Source organism: Heptranchias perlo, chromosome 8 (assembly GCF_035084215.1).
Source record: "Heptranchias perlo isolate sHepPer1 chromosome 8, sHepPer1.hap1, whole genome shotgun sequence".
Lineage (NCBI taxonomy): Eukaryota > Metazoa > Chordata > Chondrichthyes > Hexanchiformes > Hexanchidae > Heptranchias > Heptranchias perlo.
Genome location: NC_090332.1, coordinates 66,331,708 through 66,352,208, shown reverse-complemented (window position 1 = coordinate 66,352,208; position 20,501 = coordinate 66,331,708). Strand labels below are relative to the sequence as shown.

Sequence of the window (20,501 nt, the reverse complement as noted above, 5' to 3'; positions counted from 1 at the left end):
AGAATGTGCCTCCTGTTTAAGAGGTGCTGGCCACCTTTAAGTGATGTCAGAGTCAACCCGTTATAATGAAGTGCCAGCACCAATTTCACATTTTTGGGCCCAATTGAACTTCTAGACATATGAATCTGCTAATCTGTATCAACAGGCCTGGCTGTCGTTCTGGCTAAAGTTGCTAACTATAGTTCTAGTTACTGACAGGTTTGATTGCATTCTGCCAATGAAATCATATTAGAGCCAGAATATAGATGACACAGAGGTCTCCAAACAAATAAACACACCAAAAAAGTAACATTTATATCACAATATTAATTTAACTTCTTTGACTAAATATGAATTACAAACTGTGAATGCATATGTAAAATATGTAGATTATAGTAATCCTGATAAACATATTCAAAATTACTGATACTCTCATGTCACGATGTAAAGTAACGACTTAATTACAAAAGAAAGTTGAGATCTTGCAACAAAATTTGAATTTGTGCTCTGTCATCTTGTAAAAAACATTCTTTGGCTTTCAGCTTCTATCACTGAAGAGCAGTTATCATACTGTGGACCCGCTAATTGCCCACAAGATGCTGACAAGATCATTGTCAACACAACATCTATCCAACATTCTTTGGCCACAATCCACACTCTCTCAGGGATTTATACTGGTAAGTAACAATTATTTGCAGAAAATCTAACAATGCAAATATCGTGGTTCTGCTTAGTTTGATTCATACCATGTGTTCTTTAGTTGTACTCATTCTGGCTCAGATCTTCACTATGGAGAGCTCCTATAGGCTGTGATGTGAAAATCATATTGCTATTCTGTACTGTGGGCTGAAATTTCAGCCACCTCTGGCCAAAATAATATGGTGAAGGCAAAGGCATATAGCAGTCATTAACATTTGCTTCCGGAGGCATGTACATCACTTTGTTTATATTACCACACTGCCTCTGAAAGCAGAGCTGCCTTTGGAGGTATCTTTGTAATATAAATGGGGAACAAAGTGTTGTCCCTAGTAACATAACATGGTTAAAAGTTTTTTTGAATCCCACTTGCTGCTAACTACAGTGCACATTCTATTGTCCTCTTACTTCTTTTAATACTCATTTTAATTTCATTCACAGGAGTTAGGAGAAATTAAAACAATTTATTGTTACAAAATTTTAGATTTAATGCATTTCAGCACAGAATAGTGAACCCTTTTCATTTATTGGTCTGGACAGGACATTTTTTTTCTTTTATAGTTTGACTGCTAAAATGGAATAACAAAGGAATGAGAACTACCCTATGATTACAGCAATCATGTTCCAGGTTTATGTGCCTAGTGACGGTGACGGTGCCACCTGTTTTTCGAAGGGTGATGGTGCCACCCCTATTTTTCAGGCACAAAACGGGCGCCTAAGCATCCAATACAATGGGCGGGGCATGCACACTCACTACGCACCGGAAGTGCATCCCAACCATATTGGTAAAGGCAGAAAAAGAGACATCCAGGGCCCGTGCCTGAAACAGGCCCCTATTTGCATATGCCCAATGCCTGTTTTAAGTAACTTTGCAAAAATGGGCTGCCCTGAATGCAGTCGGTGCCATGTTGGCTATGTTTAATGAAACATGGTCTATATGCGGCCTTAAAGGGACTGCCGGAGGCCTCCACCAAAAAGGTAAGTTTTGTAAAATATACTTACCTGAATGTCGAGCCAGGAGGTGCAGCAGTGCTCCTCCCGGCTCCACTGCAATGCCAAAGACAGTTGCTGGCTCCTGCACAATCGCCCTTCCTCCTCGTCGACAATGCTATCAAGCGGCACTTACTCACCAATAATCTGCTCACCGATGCTCAGTTTGGGTTCCGCCAGGACCACTCGGCTCCAGACCTCATTACAGCCTTGGTCCAAACATGGACAAAAGAGCTGAATTCCAGAGGTGAGGTGAGAGTGACTGCCCTTGACATCAAGACAGCATTTGACTGAGTGTGGCACCAAGGAGCTCTCGTAAAATTGAAGTCAATGGGAATCAGGGGAAAACTCTCCAGTGGCTGGAGTCATACTTAGCACAAAGGAAGATGGTAGTGGTTGTTGGAGGCCAATCATCTCAGCCTCAGGACATCGCTGCAGGAGTTCCTCAGGGCAGTGCCCTAGGCTCAACCATCTTCAGCTGCTTTATCAATGACCTTCCCTCCATCATAAGGTCAGAAATGGGGATGTTTGCTGATGATTGCACAGTGTTTAGTTCCATTCGCAACCCCTCAGACAATAAAGCAGTCCGTGCCCGCATGCAGCAAGACCTGGACACCATCCAGGCTTGGGCTGATATGTGACAAGAAACATTCGCACCAGACAAGTGCCAGGCAATGACCATCTCCAACAAGAGAGAGTCTAACCACCTCCCTTTGACATTCAACGGCATTACCATCGCCGAATCCCCCACCATCAATATCCTGGGAGTCACCATTGACCAGAAACTTAACTGGACCAGCCATATAAATACTGTGGCTACAAGAGCAGGTCAAAGGCTGGGTATTCCTCAGCGAGTGACTCATATCCTGACTCCCCAAAGCCTTTCCACCATCTACAAGGCACAAGTCAGGAGTGTGATGGAATACTCTCCACTTGCCTGGATGAGTGCAGCTCCAACAACACTCAAGAAGCTCGACACCATCCAGGACAAAGAAGCCCGCTTGACCACCCTAAACATTCACTCCCTTCACCACCGGCGCACTGTATCTGCAGTGTGTACCATCCACAGGATGCACTGCAGCAACTCGCCATGGCTTCTTCGACAGCACCTCCCAAACCCGCGACCTCTACCACCTAGAAGGAGAAGGGCAGCAGGCACATGGGAACAACACCACCTGCACGTTCCCCTCCAAGACACACACCATCCTGACTTGGAAATATGTCGCCGTTCCTACACCGTCGCTGGGTCAAAATCCTGGAACTCCCTACCTAACAGCACTGTGGGATATCCTTCACCACACGGACTGCATTGGTTCAAGAAGGCGGCTCACCACCACCTTCTCAAGGGCAATTAGGGATGGACAATAAATGCTGACCTTGCCAGCGACGCCCACATCCCATGAACAAATAAAAAAATATATTATTCACGCAAGAACCAATTTCTCAGCCGTACAATTTATAAAAATGTATTCCCAACACCATATTTTGTTAATTTGTGAAATCTCTTAAGATTTAAAAAAGCTGCAAAGAGATTTCTAATATCAAGTGCATTGGATTTGATTAATCAATAAGAAAACGGTCTTTCTATCTTTCTTTCTCAGTGGGATTAACAATAGGATGTAATGATAATAATAAACAAGTAACTGTTCCTTTTTTTGTGCACAATGGATGTTGTAAAACCCTGCATATCTTTTCAGGCACTGATGTCTAATTACTTACAATCAACACTTTTAAAGAGTGATACACCAGTGACATGTTCAGCTGCCAAATATTTTACATGTCGTGGATGTAATTTTTCACTCAGCAGGAGGTACTGTCCCAAATTCTTATCTTTCCTTGACAAGTTGACTTTCCAATGACCAGAGGGTGGCCATCCCACAGGTCACAGCAACAGCATCGAAAATGTTAACGATTTTTTTCCAGACAGCTCAGTGGTTCCCTTCCTCCCACTGCAGAAGGTCCTGAAGGAAGTCTCAGCAACATCCCCCACCCACTCCCCCTCTCCATCCTCCCCACTCCCTCACCCCCCCGCCCCGGCCGCCCCCCTCCACATCCCCCTCCCCCCCCACCCTGTCATCTGGCACAACTGCAGGAAGCTGATCTCCCATACGCTAATGATCCCAGTTCTAGAAATGCAACTGATCGTGAATGATCAGTCAGGAGAACCCATCAATAAAGTGAGAAGGTGATGCAAATGAATTACTCAAAACATTTTTTTGAAGAATATTTCTTCCACCATTTTTTCTTAGTAAATCTAATTTCTAATATCCAAAATAAGGTTTGTAACATAAAAATGATGTTAAGAATTACATATTTCATAATAACATGATGAAGCTTAACTATAAAGTTGTCATTTGTGATTTTAAATACCTTCATTTATGTTTTTACTTGAAGGCCTCAGTATTTTCTATAAGTCAAGACTTGCAATATTTGCCCACAGCTGAAGGCAGATCATGCAATCTGAGCATGTCCAGGTGTACTATTTCCCAGGCTGCATCAGTAACATTTAGTCAATTCAATTAATACAATGCATCTCTTCAGTATCTAATAGTATCTAAAAGTATTTGTTTGGCTGTTTTCCAAAATTAATGGAAAAGCTAGTGGACAAATTTCTAAACTTTTATTTCGGTAATGTTTATATTGTATGTTTGTTTTTAAAAGAGAGGCTGTGTGCCTGTGTGTGTGTGTGAGAGAGGGAGAAACAGATCGATTGCAAACAAGACACACCTGTTTCAGATTTTACATTCAAAATATAAACATTCAATTATTTTTCCAGTGGAAAAGTCAAATTGTGCCTCTGTATAACAGTATTTTAGTTTGTGTTTTGAAAACTATTTGAATACAAACTGAGTGATGAATTTCAGCACATTTTCAACTATACCTTTAAATAAAATCTATTCATTTTTTTTGATTTTGGAAAGCATCTTAAGCTGAGGGAGGAGAGGGAGATAAAAACAGTGGGGCAATTTTCATCTACAATTGTAAGCCAGTTCTAAATGGTTGAGAAATGGAGTAAATCCGAGCAGAATGGGATACTGCAAATAGCACTCAATTTTCTGGCATAATTTTTTTGCATAATTATTCGTAGGTCTGATTGCAGACTTGGTTGGATCGTGGGAATGTAATAATGTTAGGAGAGGAAAATTATATATCAGTGAATTTTAAAGGTACAGATCAATTAAAGGCAAGTAATATATTGGGGGGCAAAATTTCTGAAAGTCTCATAAAACATCTCAGCCCATTAACCGCTTTTGCCAAGGCAGAAAGTGCAGAGGACTAAGAATTGGCAGCCCAAAATTAAGGAGCTTTGCATCTACCTGAGAATACAGATCACTCAAGTTCATTGCCAGCTTGATGTGCCAGGAACTGCAGAAATGGTTGGTGGCATCTGGGCGGGTGAGGTCAATCAGACTACACTGAATTGTGGCCCATGGAATTTTGGCCCCACTGTGATCGGGATAATTTTGAGGAAGCAGCCAACGTTATGGTCAGTCAGGTACTCATATCTTAGTGATGCCACTGGGGTCTGCTCTTGCAGCCTTCTTTGGGAAGAGATGCTTCCACCAGCAGATGTGGGTGTGTGTACATCAGCAGGTTTTTTTGTATTCGTTCATGGGATGTGGGCGGGCTGGCGAGGTCAGCAATTATTGCCCATTCCTAATTGCCCTTGAGAAGGTGGTGGTGTGCCGCCTTCTTGAACCGCTGCAGTCCATGTGGTGAAGGTTCTCCCACAGTGCTGTTAGGAAGGGAGTTCCAGGATTTTGACCCAGTGATGATGAAGGAACGGGGATATATTTCCAAGTCGTGATGGTGTGTGACTTGGAGAGGAACGTGCAGGTGGTGTTTTTCCCATGTACCTGTTGCTCTCGTCCTTCTAGGTGGTAGAGGTCGCGGGTTTGGGAGGTGCTGTCGAAGAAGCCTTGGTGAGTATTCTGCAGTGCATCCTGTGGATGGTACTGCAGTCACGGTGCACCGGTGGTGAAAAGAGTGAATGTTTAGGGTGGTGGATGGGGTGCCAATCAAGCGGGCTGCTTTGTCCTGGATGGTGTCGAGCTTCTTGAGTGTTGTTGGAGCTGCACTCATCCAGGCAAGTGGAGAGTATTCCATCACACTCCTGACTTGTGCCTTGTAGATGGTGGAAAGGCTTTGGGGAGTCAGGAGGTGAGTCACTCGCCACAGAATACCCAGCCTCTGACCTGCTCTTGTAGCCACAGTATTTATGTGACTGGTCCAGTTAAGTTTCTGGTCAATGGTGACCCCCAGGATGTTGATGGCAGGGGATTCGGCAATGCGAATGCCGATGAATGTCAAGGGGAGGTGGTTAGACTCTCTCTTGTTGGAGATGGTCATTGCCTGGTACTTGTCTGGCGCGAATGTTACTTGCCACTCACTAGCCCAAGCCTGGATGTTGTCCAGGTCTTGCTGCATGCAGGCACGGACTGCTTCATTATCTGTGGGGGTGCGAATGGAACGAAACACTGTACGATCATCAGCGAACATCCCCATTTCTGTGCTACTCGAAACCGGCCCAGACTAATTTCTTATCTTGTTTCTTTCCTGATCCTAATTTGACTTCCCTATTCTTTAAAAGCAAATTGATTGAATTTCAAAAGCTTCTCAGACAAATAGGGAATGATTATGATTTGCATCAGCAATGTTGTTTTGATATAAAATGAAAACATTCTCATTGGTAACTGCTGACAGAGAGAAAGACACAGAAATACACAAGTCCAATCTCAAAACATTGAGGTAAATTTTTGCATCTAATGCTGCCAGATGCAGAACCCCCCACCCAAGTGCTTTCAGGTATGTGGTCTCTTTCCCCTTACTTCTGCACACTACTGACCAGTGAGGCCCAGGGACCCATCAAACCCAACATTTCCCCACCCCTTCTGGTTCCTCAACCTCAGTGCTGCCAAATGCCAGGTACATCATCCCAGTTCTGTCAAATCCCAAAATCATCTGTTCAGTGCAACTAAACCCTAGTCCTGCACTGCCACAACTGGTACATGTTGCATAACAGTTTTCTGTGTATCCTCAACTCTAAAATCGTATGGGATAAAACTTAAATACATGTAGGTAAAATAATATATATAAAATAAAAGATATTTATTTACAGTTTTCACAGAATAATGCACGAAGCAAGGAATTTGAACTCAAAAGAACTGGTAAAAGCCCGGAATACTATGTAATTAAAAATAGAATTTGATTTATTCAGTCTGTGTGACACAGTGGCCCTGATGTCATGCCCTAGTGGCATTACACCCCTGTTGTTATGAAACAGCCTATATTCTCTGACTTATTTGGAGCAACTACCATGGGAGATCTCCGAGTAAATATAATTTAAAAACTCGCACTGAGTTCAAGACAATTTTAAGCCTGGACGAGGCGAGTGTAATTTTTGCTATTTTAACGGCCTACCTGCCCTGTTCCTGCTGGGCATGTTGAGTTAAAATTGCCCCCAATAACTTAGTCTCTAAGTTCTATTGACATTTAGAAACCACCCGAGCTTTGTGTTCGACATGCACCGACCGGTACCTTGCTGAAAGGGTATGGAGGGAACCTCCGCCCAATCCTCCATTAAGACCACTTTTGCATGTTTGTTAGAACTTGATTGAATTTTTTTTTCAGTACATCATGGAATTTTACTTGGAGCTGGTGTACTTGGTCACTGCCTTTGTCCCTTCCGACACGGCATGCTTGGCAAGCTCCCCGAGCAGCAGCAGGTGCACGGCGGTCTGGATCTCCTGGGAGCTGATGGTCAAGTGCTTGTTGTAATGGGTCAGGCAAGAAGCCTCACCTGCAATGCACTCGAAAATATAGTTCATAAAGAAGTTCATGATGCTCACGGCCTTGGAGGAGATGCTAGTGTCGGGATGAACCTGCTTCATCAACAAGTAGATGTAGATGGAGTAACTCTCCTTCCTCAACCTTCTTCTCTTCTTGCTACCCATTGCTGGCGCTTTATTCAAAGCTTTTTTGGTGCCCTTCTTGGGTGCTGGTTTCTTCTCAGTCATTTTCAAACTCAATTTCAGATGCGGAACAGCCTGCATAATGTGCCCTTTCGATTTTCCTCTCTCCTTGTTGAAAAATGCCGGGTCTCTACTTTGTATTTCCTCTGACGTCACAGCTGAATTTGGGAATTCAACATATTCGGAATCCCAGGGATAAACCTGCATCCTACTGCTCTGTGACACATCACCAAACTATTTAAAGTTTAAGTAAAGATTGCTTTTCAGCAGCTTCATGCTGAAAGTATAGTACAAAATACAAAAAAGCTGCCTGGTGATAGTTTATATGTAGAGAATATTGGATACCTGGGAGTGATCTCAAGGCAATAATGTAATTGAGAGGTTTAGATAACTTGTCCTGTCAATAATTTAAGTGAAGAAGTCAGTATCATTTCCTATTTTGTAATCATCAACATTTTTGCTAAAATTATTGTAGGGTGTTTTGGGGTTGTTCTCGCCCTATTGATCGGTGCAGATATCTGGTCCCCGGTCTAGCCAAGGAACACTTATACCTCACAGATCGGAAAACGGGACTTACACTAACGCACCCGGTGATGGATCACGCAGTCGAATAGCACAGAGAATACACAAACTCGGTGTTTGAATTGAATTGGAATGTTGGTTTTATTATACCATCAACGCGAAGAAATAACGATACAAATGGTCCTACACAGTACATTGAGTTACACACACCCACTACAGTACTTTATCCCGCTAAACTAAGAGGTTGGTGGGGACCCTGGAGACACCTATCACACACACACATGTATGGTCGAGGCTCACCAATCCTTTGCACTTGCAGGTCTGGCTGACCGGTTCTCTCACGTAGGGTTTGTTGGTTTCGCTGGAAGCTGCTCTTCTCCAAGAGACAGACAGAACAAGAGCAGCAGAACACAAAAGCAAAAGCAAGAGCAAGAGAGAGCACAAGAGCAAAAGCAAGAGCAAGAGAGAGCACAAGAGCAAAAGCAAGAGCAAGAGAGAGCACAAGAGCAAAAGCAAGAGCAAGAGAGAGCACAAGAGCAAAAGCAAGAGCAAGAGAGAGAGAGGTTTCAAGTTTCCACTTACATACCCCTCCTCTCACAATGGTCTTCGTCACTTAAAAGAGGCACTTCATGTCTGTTTAAACAGTTCTTACAAAGTCCATAAGAATCTTTGATGGCTTTTGATGGTCTCTCATCATGTTGCAATAGCTTTTCTCGATGGGTCATTGTTAATTCCGATTTGTTGATCACCTGGTGTACAAGACTCCTTTTGTATCCAATGTCCTAGGTGTTGATCGGTTTTGCTTTAAAACAAAGACATGGCCCCACCATGTTTGGAGCAGTTGCCTCTTTCAATGGCCTACTGCCTTTCTGATCGTCGACCACCTGCTGGAGGTTTTGCATTAAAACAGAGACATGTCTGAAGCAGTAATTCTCCCACATTCTACTGTATGTGTTGTTGATTCATCTGGTGACCTCTCACCTATCCTTCCATCTTAGGATTTTAGTCAATGGCCAAAGTTTTCCATATTCAGGGAAAAGGTGGAATTCCCAGAATTCTTACGTTATGAATGGGAGGAATTTCACCGCCTTATGTCCCTCCACAATCTTTGACCTAGAAATTCAGCCGCATAGCACACATCTTTTGGGCATTAAGCGGCCTACTAAGTCCCCAATATGGCGGGCAGGAAACACGCGTGCACTTCCATCCAGAATTGGTAGAGGAGATCGCACTGGCGACAGGAAAGTACACCGGCAGCATTTTAAATGGAAAGTAATATATTTAAATGACGGTCCTGCGCTTCTTGGAAGACACCACAGAGCAGGAGTAGGATGGCACTGAACAAGAGGCCATATCCACAGAGGGTCTTCAGGGAGCAGTTCTCTTATCTCAACATATCAAGGAGCAATCTATGAGGCGCCTTCGCTTCACTAAGGAGGCTGTCACCAAGCTATATCACCTGCTACAGCAAAATCTCCATCCTCAAACCAGGGCATGGACAGCATTACCCGTGGCAGCGAAGGTCACCATCGCCGTCAACTTTTATGCCAGGTGCTCCTTTCAGGCTGCACAAGTGACATCAGCAACAGTTCATTATTCGCAGTACTCAAATGTATCAACCAGGTCACAAGGCTCTCTACACCAGGATAAACACTTAGGTCTCCTTCTCTATTGACAGAGTGAAGTAGGATGAGAGACCACTAGGTTTTGCATGCATGGCAGACTTCCCCATGGTGCAGGGTGCAATTAACTGCACCATGGGGAAGTCATGAATGCTCCATGAGTGCTCCTTATCACCAGCCTGGCATCTTTATCAATCGAAAGGGATTCCATTCCCTCAACGTACAACTGGTTTGTGACCACAGGCAGCGTATCATGCAGGTCTGTGCCCACTATTCAGGCAGCAGTCCTGACTCTTTCATCCTGTGCCAGTCCTCTGTGCCGCCTTTATTTCAACTAGACCACCAAGTTACAGGCTAGCTATTGGGCGACAAGGCATATCCTCTTAGAACATGGCTCATGACTCCAGTCAGGAACTGGGCACAGCTGGAGAATACGCCTAAAATCAGAGCCATGCTTCATCATCGAGCAAACAATTGGCATGCTCAAGCAACGCTGCCGCTGCCTGGATTGCTCCAAAGGAGCTTTGCACTACCTATCTGCCCGACCTCTTAGAGACAATCTCATCGAGAGGCATTTCAACCAACAGTCCCATAATCCTTACCACTCTTCTTACAACCACCCTCTGATTGCCTTCTTCACTCCAACCTTACTGGTCTTGCCCTCACTTCACTACCAAGACAAATACCAACACCAAATCCAGATCAAATAACAAATTTATCAAACAAATATTGTCAGCATTGACAAAAAAAATGACTAATCACCCTTGTGCATGCCCTTAGTGCCTGTTGTGTGCTCGTTTTGCTATCCTAGTGCTCCCCCAGTGGCTACAGGTTGGGAGGAGGAAGGCTGCTGAGCTTCCATTGGGGGCACTTCAGATGGCCTTGGAGGACGACCTTGAGCAGTCTCCTGGACCTAGACAGCCCAGCTGAAGACTGCAGCATCTCTACATGGACTGCAGCAGTCTGAGCCGGCTGGCTGAGTGGCACCAGCAAGGGCACTGTCAGAGTGTCTGGCAGGGAAGCAGGCAAGCTGTCATACTGAGAGATGACAGCAGATGTCGATCCATGGAGCCAAGGCCACTCTCCTGGGGTGACGCCTCAGCGCTCCTAGGGCTCTGCTGGAGATCAGAGTGCAGGAGTGATGTGGCACCCTGGAAGCTCCTTTTAACAGTTATCTCCAAAGTCAAGATGACAGCTGCATGCATGGCATGCGGTGCTGATGGAGCTGATCACTCATTGGAAAGAATGGTCTCCATGCTCTGTGCAAAGCCTTGAGACAAGTTGGAGCTGGAGCTCTCTAGCAGGTTGCCCAGTGCACCTAGCATTTCCCGGTGTATGTCATGAGCCTCCTTCGGTATCCTGGGACCTTGAAGTCAGCATCTGAGTCCACTGCAGTGGAACTAGTGTGTGACCTCACCATGCGGTGAGCTGGCACCTGTGGCATACTATCCCATGCCCTAGCTCCTGCATATTTGTGCCCAGTGAATCACCACGTGCTGATCCATCCTCTAACCTAACCTCTAAAATCCACGTGGTGACAGTATCAGCTGACGTTCACGAGAATCAGGTCGAGTGGCGGTGCATCTTCATGAACACTGTGCTCTCTTACCTCGACTGGCAGAGGGGCGGAGATATTCTCAGCAACTGAAATGAAAGAAAGGGACAAGGGTTAGCTTGTGGTGTGAGGGAAGGTAGGGAGAAATAAGTGGGTGTTGAAAGCATCTGCAGCTTGTCACGCAGAGTGTCTGGGCTGAGGGAGAAGTCAGAACAGACAAAGATGACTAGTTATAAAGAGACCCTGCATGGCATCTCCTCCAGCTGTGCCAGTGGCTACGGCCTCCACTTGCCCCGTCCCATTATAGCCAGGAGGCTCTCTTCAAGGGGGGAGAGGGTGTATACCTCCTCCAGTGGTAGCCTGTTACCTGCTGTTGTGTGCGACATTCTCCTGCCAGAAAGAATTAAGTGTGTTCTTGAGAGTCTTGTGAGCTCTTTGGAGAATGTGGCTGTCATGGTGTAATAGATGACATTGTGTGTGTGAAATGTGAATTGTGGGTAAGTAAGAGTTGTAATAGTGCTGAATATGTGAGCATGAGGAGAAGGATGTTTAGTGAAGTGTGGTGCAGTGATTGCAGGACAGTGCAGGGTAGTGGGGGAGGGCAGTATTAAGAGTGCTGTCCGTGTTGTAATTAATGAGGCTGTGAGTGGTGCAGCTGTGATGAGAAAATATTTTAGCAGTCTTCTTACCTTAACAGCTCTAGTCAGGTCATTGAATTTTTTCCTGCATTATAGTCATATTCTTGGGGCAATGCTCCTGGTATTGACATCCTCAGTGATCTTTTCCTAATGCCTCCTCAGTAGATGTCTGGAGGGCTTCCTACTCCCTGAGGAGAAAAGGATGTCCCTCCACCTCCCACTGCCTGAACCAAGACCTCCTTGGTGCAGCATCAGAGAACCTTGGTGCCCACCCACTCCCTACTTTAGCCATCTCTTCCAGAACTCGTTGTACAACTTTTGCAGCCAGAATGCACCTCCCCTTTAAGAGGTACTGGCTGCCTTTGAGCAGTGTACTCACTTCTCAATACCGCCCCTCCCTCCCCCTCCGATAGGTGTGCAGCCAGTGAATAGCGCGGGTACTGCTGGCTGCATTCACAAATCATTCCATTCAGAAGGCAGCTGGACATTGCATGCTGCCTGCAGTGGTACTAACTGGCGCAGGTAGTCTGTCCACAACAGGCCAGTTTTCGGGCACAATCCGATTTCTAGGCCCTTGTCTCCCTTTTTCGTTCCCATTCTCATGTGTAAACCAGACTAGGTAGGGGTGGCAGGTTCCCTTTCTTGAAGGACATTAACAAACCACAACATCAACAACTTGCATTTATATAATGCCTTTAATGTAGTAGAACATCCCAAGGCGCGTTACTGGAGTGTTATTAAACAAAATTTGACACCGAGCCACATAAGGAGATATTAGGATAGGTGACCAAAAGCTTCGTCAAAGAGGTAGGTTTTAAGGAGATTCTTAAAGGAGGAGAGAGAGGTAGAGAGGTTGAGAGGTTTAGGGAGGGAATTCCAGAGCTCAGGGCCTTGGCAGCTGAAGGCACGGCTGCCAATGGTGGAGCAATTAAAATTGGGGATGCGCAAGAAGCAAGAATTGGAGGAACACAGAGATCTTGGAGAGTTCTATGGTGGAAGAGGTTACAGAGATAGGGAGGGATGAGGCCATGGAGGGATTTGAAAACAAGGATGAGAATTTTAAAATTGTGGTGTTCCCAGACGGGGAGCCAATGTAGGTCAGCGAGCGCAGGGGTGATGGGAGAATGGGATTTGGTGCGAGTAAGGATACGGGCAGCAGAGTTTTGGATGAGCTCAAGTTTATGGAGGGTGGAAGATGGAAGGCCAGCCAGGAGAGCATTGGAGCATTGAATCTAGAGGTAACAAAGGCATGGATGAGGGTTTCAGCAGCAGATGAGTTAAGGCAGGGGTGGAGACGGGCGGTCTTGGTGATGGAGCAGATATGTGCTCGGAAGCTCATCTCTGGGTCAGATAGGGACGCTAAGGTTCCGAATGGTCTGGTTCAGCCTTAGACAGTAGCCAGGGAGGGAGAAGGAGTCAGTAGCTAGGGAATGAAGTTTGGGGCAAAAGACAATGGCTTCGGTCTTCCCAATATTTAGTTGGAGGAAATTTTTTCTCATCCAGTACTGGATGTCGGACAAGCAGTGTGATAGATGAGAGACAGTGGAGGGGTCGAGGGAGGTTGTGGTGAGGTAGAGCTGGGCATCGTCAGCCTAAAAAAACAGTTGAGATTTTATAAGAGTACAGCGACTTTCATGGACATTTTTTCTGGTATGAGCTCACAAATTATCAATTTTATTGAATTCAATTTCATAACTGAAAATTGAACTCTCAGCCTCTAGATTGTTAATCTTGTACCATAACTACTACACTACAGTACCCTCTAATACTCTAAATCTTTCAACCAGCGCCAGCTTTATTTCGAATGCTCCAATACCTTTGACTCTACTACCACTGTTAATGTCGGGCTGGAAAATCCTGCACTTGAAGGGAATCGATTCCCTCTGGGTCTTCGGAAGACCCAGTACAAAACATACTCTTGATCGTAGCAGGGATGGCTTCTGCTCAGTTTAAGGAGCTTGTGCTGGGCACAAGAAATCTCACTAATGATTCTTTTGAAAGACCTTCAGACATTATTGTTTATTACCAAATGTGCCTTTTTCTTAATAATTGAGCTTCACAGCATTTTTATAATTGTATATTAAGTTTATTGCTGTCACAATGCTCCAGAATTCCCTGAAGACATTCCTAAGGCATTTGTTTTACACTGTAAAGATCCTAGGAAATTATGGTGTGAGCTATGCCATTATTCACACTGTGCCATAATTTCCTGGAACATTTTCGCCACTCTGCCAATAACTTCACTAAAACCATGCAAAATTGATTTTCATAGCTCCGCCCCACAGTCAAGTCAATGGCGATTGTGAATTTCCTTGATTTACGCTAATTTTTTTGCCGCTTAGACTGAAAAATAATGGCGCAGATGAATGTATTTCAATTCATGAGTTCAAAATAATTGATTAAAGTAAAATAAAATCTCTGCTTTTTTTTGATACTTTTAATTCTTAGCTAAACCCCATCAAAGAAATCTTTTGTCTTCATTGTCATTTGTTATGTCTTCCAAATTTGATTATATTTTTTGAAGAAGTCACCAAGATGGTGGATGAGGGCAGCCCAGTAGACATTGTCTACTTAGATTTCCAAAAAACTTTTGACAACATACCGCACTAGACGCTTCTCTACAAGATTGAAGCCTCTGGTATTAGTGGTAATATATTGAGCTGGATTGAGAACTGGGAGGAAGGCCGACTACAAGTAGTTATAAATGGATTTGGATCTGTTTGGAGACCGGTCACCAGTCGTGCCCCGTTGGGACTGTTACCCTTTACTATTTTTATTAATGATCTAGATGTAGGTGTTGGAGGCACGATCTGCAAATTTGCAGATGGTACTAAGATCTGTCTGTGCGAGTGTCCGGACTGTAGACGATGCTCGACTACTTCAGGCGGATCTTGATGTGTTGGGGGATTGGGCTCTTGACTGGCAAATGATGTTTAATTTTGAAAAGTGCAATGTTATGCATGTGGGCAGGGGGAATATTCAACAAATATACACTCTTCAGGGAAAAGCACTCAAGAAGGTGGAGAAAGAGAGAGATCTGGGCGTTCTAGATCATAGATTTCTAAAAGTTCATGAGCAATGCCATGAAGCGATAGCTAGAGCGAATAGTGTGTTGGGGTGCATTTACAGGACAATTGACTAAAAGACAAAACATACTATTTTGTCCTTGTACAAGACCTTGGTCAGGCCTCAGTTGGAATACTGTGTCAAGTATTGGGATAGACAGTGTTTTCTGCAGCCAGGAGCATGAGTCCCGGAGGCTATGTAGCCAGGGTTAAGGACATCTCCTCCGGGCTGGAGAAGAACTTGGAGTGGGAGAGGGAGGATCCAGTTGTCGTGGTCCACGTAGGTACCAATTACATAGGTAGGACTAAGAAAAAGGTTCTGCTGAGAGAGTTTGAGCAGCTAGGGTCTAAATTAAAAAGCAGAATCTTTGGATTATTACCTGAGCCACGAGCAAATTGGTATAGGGTTAATAGGATCAGGGAGATGAATGCGTGGCTCAAAGATTGGTGTGGGAGAAGTGAGTTTCGATTCGTGGGGCACTGGCACCAGTACTGGGGAAAGAGAGAGCTGTTCCATTGGGACGGACTACACCTGAACCATGCTGGGACTAGAGTGCTAGCGAATCAAATAACTCGGAAGGTCGATAGGGCTTTAAACTAAATTGGGGGTGGGGGGCGAGGGAGGGTCCCAGTGGAGAGCAATCTAGAATGCTAAAGAGAAAAGACAAGAAAGCAGTGCAGGAAAGTGATTGGGGTAAGGATAACCAGATTGTGTCAGGAATGGACAGAGCATACAAACAAAAGAGTGCACGAACAAATAGGGTCCGGGTAAGAAAAAATGCTAATAAGACAAATAGGGCCAAAGTACAAAAAAATGTTAAGATGTCTAAAAATGTTAAAAAGACAAATCTAAAGGCACTGTATCTGAATGCACGAAGCATTCGTAATAAGGTAGACAAATTAACGGCGCAAATAGATGTAAATGGATATGATATAAAAGCAATTACAGAGACATGGCGGCAAGGTGACCGAGGCTGGGAGCTGAACATCCAAGGGTATTCGATATTTAGGAAGGACAGGCAAAAAGGAAAAGGAGGTGGGGTGGCGTTGTTAGCAAAGGATGAAATCAGAGCAATAGTGTGAAAGGATATTGGCTCAGAAAATCAAGATGTAGAATCAGACTGGGTGGAGTTAAGAAGCACCAAGGGGCAGAAAACACTGGTGGGAGTTGTCTCTCGGCCTCCAAACAGTAGTGGTAATGTAGGGGATGGGATCAAATAGGAAATTAGAGATGCATGTAACATGGGTGCTACAGTAATAATGGGTGACTTTAATCTACATATAGACTGGCCAAACCAAATTAACAATAATACTGTGGAGGATGAATTCCTGGAGTGTGTACGAGATGTTTTTTTAGACCAGTACGTTGAGGAGCCAACCAGGGAACAGGCTATCCTAGATTGGGTATTGTGCAATGAGAAGGGGTTAATTAATAATCTTGTTGTGCGGTGTCCTTTAGGGAAGAGTGACCGTAATATGATAGAATCCTTCATTAAGATGGAAAGTGAAGTAGTTCAATCCGAAACTAGGGTCCCAAATCTAAACAAAGGAAACTACATAGATATGAGGAGTGAGTTGGCTATGACAGATTTGGAAGCTTCATTAAAAGGCATGACGGTAGATAGGCAATGGCTAACATTTAAGGAACGAATGCATGAATTGCAACAATTATACATTCCTTTCTAGCACAAAAACACAAAAGGAAATGCGGCCCAACCATGGCTAACAAAATAAATTAAGCATAGTATTAAATCCAAAGAGGAGTCATATAAAGTTGCCAGAAAAAGTAGCAAGCCTGAGGATTAGGAGCAGTTTAGAATTCAGCAAAAACAGACCAAGAGATTGATTAAGAGAGTATGAGAGTAAACTTGCAAGGAACATAAAAGCAGACTGTAAAAGCTTCTACAAGTATGCAAAAAGAAAAAGATGAGTGAAGACAATTGTTGGTCCCTTACAGTCAGGAACGGGAGAATTTATAATGGGGAACAAGGAAATGGCAGAGCAATTAAACAAATACTTTGGTTCTATCTTCACGGAAGAGGACACAAATAACTTCACAGAGATGCTAGGGAACCAAGGGATTAGTGAGAAGGAGGAATTAAAGGAAATTAGTACTCGTAAAAAAAATAGTGCTGGAGAAATTAATGGTACTGAAGGCTGATAAATCCCCAGGGTCTGATAATCTGCATCCGAGAGTACTAAAAGAGGTAGCCATGGAAATAATGGATGCATTAATTGTCATCTTCCAAAATTCTTCAGATTATGGAACAGTTCTTGCAGATTGGAGGCCGCCAAATGGAACCGCACTATTTAAAAAAGGAGGGAGAGAGAAAACAGGGAACTACAGACTGGTTAGTCTAACATCAGCAGTAGGGAAAATGCTAGAGTCTATTATAAAGGATGTGATAACAGGACACTTAGAAAATATCAACAGGATTAGACAAAGTCAACATGGATTTATGAAAGAGAAATCGTATTTGACAAACCTACTGGAGTTTTTTTGAGGATGTAACTGGTAGAATAGATAAGGGAGATCCAGTGGATGTTTTTTTTATTCGTTCATGGGATGTGGGCATCGTTGGTGAGGCCGGCATTTATTGCCCATCCCTAATTGCCCTTGAGAAGGTGGTTGTGAGCCGCCTTCTTGAACCGTTGCAGTCCGTGTGGTGACGGTTCTCCCACAGTGCTGTTAGGAAGGGAGTTCCAGGATTTTGACCCAGCGACGATGAAGGAACGGCAATATATTTCCAAGTCGGGATGGTGTGTGACTTGGAGGGGAACGTGCAGGTGGTGGTGTTCCCATGTGCCTGCTGCTCTTGTCCGTCTAGCTGGTAGAGGTCGCGGGTTTGGGAGGTGCTGTCGAAGAAGCCTTGGCGAGTTGCTGCAGTGCATCCTGTGGATGGTACACACTGCAGCCACTGTGCGCCGGTGGTGAAGGGAGTGAATGTTTAGGGTGGTGGATGGGGTGCCAATCAAGCAGGCTGCTTTATCTTGGATGGTGTCGAGCTTCTTGAGTGTGGTTGGAGCTGCACTCATCCAAGCAAGTGGAGAGTATTCCATCACACTCCTGACTTGTGCCTTGTAGATGGTGGAAAGGCTTTGGGGAGTCAGGAGGTGAGTCACTCGCCACAGAATACCCAGCCTCTGACCTGCTCTTGTAGCCACAGTATTTATATGGCTGGTCCAGCTAAGTTTCCGGTCAATGGTGACCCCCAGGATGTTGATGGTGGGGGATTCGGCGATGGTAATGCCGTTCAATGTCAAGGGGAGGTGGTTAGACTCTCTCTTGTTGGAGATGGTCATTGCCTGGTACTTATCTGGCACGAATGTTACTTGCCACTTATCAGCCCAAGCCTGGATGTTGTCCAGGTCTTGCTGCATGTGGGCTCGGACTGCTTCATTATTTGAGGGGTTGCGAATGGAACTGAACACTGTGCAATCACCAGCGAACATCCTCATTTCTGATCTTATGATGGAGGGAAGGTCATTGATGAAGCAGCTGAAGATGGTTGGGCCTAGGACACTGCCCTGAGGAACTCCTGCAGCAATGTCCTGGGGCTGAGATGATTGGCCTCCAACAACCACAGCATCTTCCTTTGTGCTAGGTATGACTCCAGCCACTGGAGAGTTTTCTCCCTGATTCCCATTGACTTCAATTTTACTAGGGCTCCTTGGTGCCACACTCGGTCAAATGCTGCCTTGATGTCAAGGGCAGTCACTCTCACCTCACCTCTGGAATTCCGCTCTTTTGTCCATGTTTGGACCAAGGCTGTAATGAGGTCTGGAGCCGAGTGGTCCTGGTGGAACTCAAACTGAGCATCGGTCAGCGGGTTATTGGTGAGTAAGTGCCGCTTGATAGCACTGTCGATGTAACCTTCCATCACTTTGCTGATGATTGAGAGTAGACTGATGGGGCGGTAATTGGCCGGATTGGATTTGTCCTGCTTTTTGTGGACAGGACATACCTGGGCAATTTTCCACATTGTCGGGTAGATGCCAGTGTTGTAGCTGTACTGGAACAGCTTGGCTAGAGGCGCAGCTAGTTCTGGAGCACAAGTCTTCAGCACTACAGCTGGAATGTTGTCGGGGCCCATAGCCTTTGCTGTATCCAATGCACTCATTCGGTTCTTGATATCACGTGGAGTGAATCAAATTGGCTGAAGACTGGCTTCTGTGATGGTGGGGATAGCGGGAGGAGGCCGAGATGGATCATCCACTCGGCACTTCTGGCTGAAGATGGTTGCAAACGCTTCAGCCTTGTCTTTTGCACTCACGTGCTGGACTCCGCCATCATTGAGGATGGGGATGTTTACAGAGCCTCCTCCTCCCTTTAGTTGTTTAATTGTCCACCACCATTCACGACTGGATGTGGCAGGACTGCAGAGCTTTGATCTGATCTGTTGGTTGTGGAATCGCTTAGCTGTGTCTATAGCATGCTGCTTCCGCTGTTTAGCATGCATGTAGTCCTGAGTTGTAGCTTCACCAGGTTGGCACCTCATTTTTAGGTACGCCTGGTGCTGCTCCTGGCATGCTCTTCTACACTCCTCATTGAACCAGGGTTGATCCCCTGGCTTGTTGGTAATGGTAGAGTGAGGAATATGCCAGGCCTTGAGGTTACAGATTGTGCTGGAATACAATTCTGCTGCTGCTGATGGCCCACAGTGCCACATGGATGCCCAGTTTTGAGCTGCTCGATCTGCTCTGAATCTATCCCATTTAGCACGGTGGTAGTGCCACACAACACGTTGGATGGTGTCCTCACGGCGAAGACGAGACTTCATCTCCATGAGGACTGTGCGTTGGTCACTCCTACCAATACTGTCATGGATAGATGCATTTGCGACAGGTAGATTGGTGAGGACGAGGTCAAGTAAGTTTTCCCATGTGTTGGTTCGCTCACCACCTGCTGCAGGCCCAGTCTGGCAACTATGTCCTTCAGGACTCGGCCAGCTCGGTCAGCAGTGGTGCTACCGAGCCACTCTTGGTGATGGACATTGAAGTCCCCCACCCAGAGTACATTTTGTGCCCTTGCTACCCTCAGTGCTTCCTCCAAGTGGTGCTCAACATGGAGGAGGACTGATTCATCAACTGAGGGAGGACGGTAGGTGGTAATCAGCAGGAGGTTTCCTTGCCCATGTTTGACCTGATGCCATGAGATTTCATGGGGTCCAGAGTCAATGTTGAGGACTCCCAGGGCCACTCTCTCCTGACTGTATATCACTGTACCGCCATCTCTGGTGGGTCTGTCCTGCCGGTGGGACAGGACGTACCAAGGGATGGTGATGGAAGAGTCTGGGACGTTGGCTGACAGGTATGATTCTGTGAGTATGGCTATGTCAGGCTGTTGCTTGACTAGTCTGTGGGACAGCTCTCCCAATTTTGTCACAAGTCCCCAGATGTTAGTGAGGAGGACTTTGCAAGGTCGACTGGGCTTGGTTTGCCGTTGTCGGTGCCGAGTGGTC

At 45.2% G+C, this 20,501-nt stretch overlaps 2 protein-coding genes across 2 annotated transcripts in view; one reads left to right on the top strand and one right to left on the bottom strand.

Annotated features, from left to right (window-relative positions):
• Nucleotides 1-20,501, top strand: part of LOC137324656 (protein unc-93 homolog A-like) — a 104,618-nt gene that overhangs the window by 36,875 nt on the left and 47,242 nt on the right. The gene's annotated exons all lie outside the window — the stretch shown is intronic.
• On the bottom strand, nt 7,311-7,694 carry LOC137324657 (histone H2B 7-like). The gene has a single exon (XM_067989220.1). It carries the CDS (start codon nt 7,680-7,682, stop codon nt 7,311-7,313), a length of 372 nt encoding a protein of 123 aa, XP_067845321.1. The 5' UTR covers nt 7,683-7,694.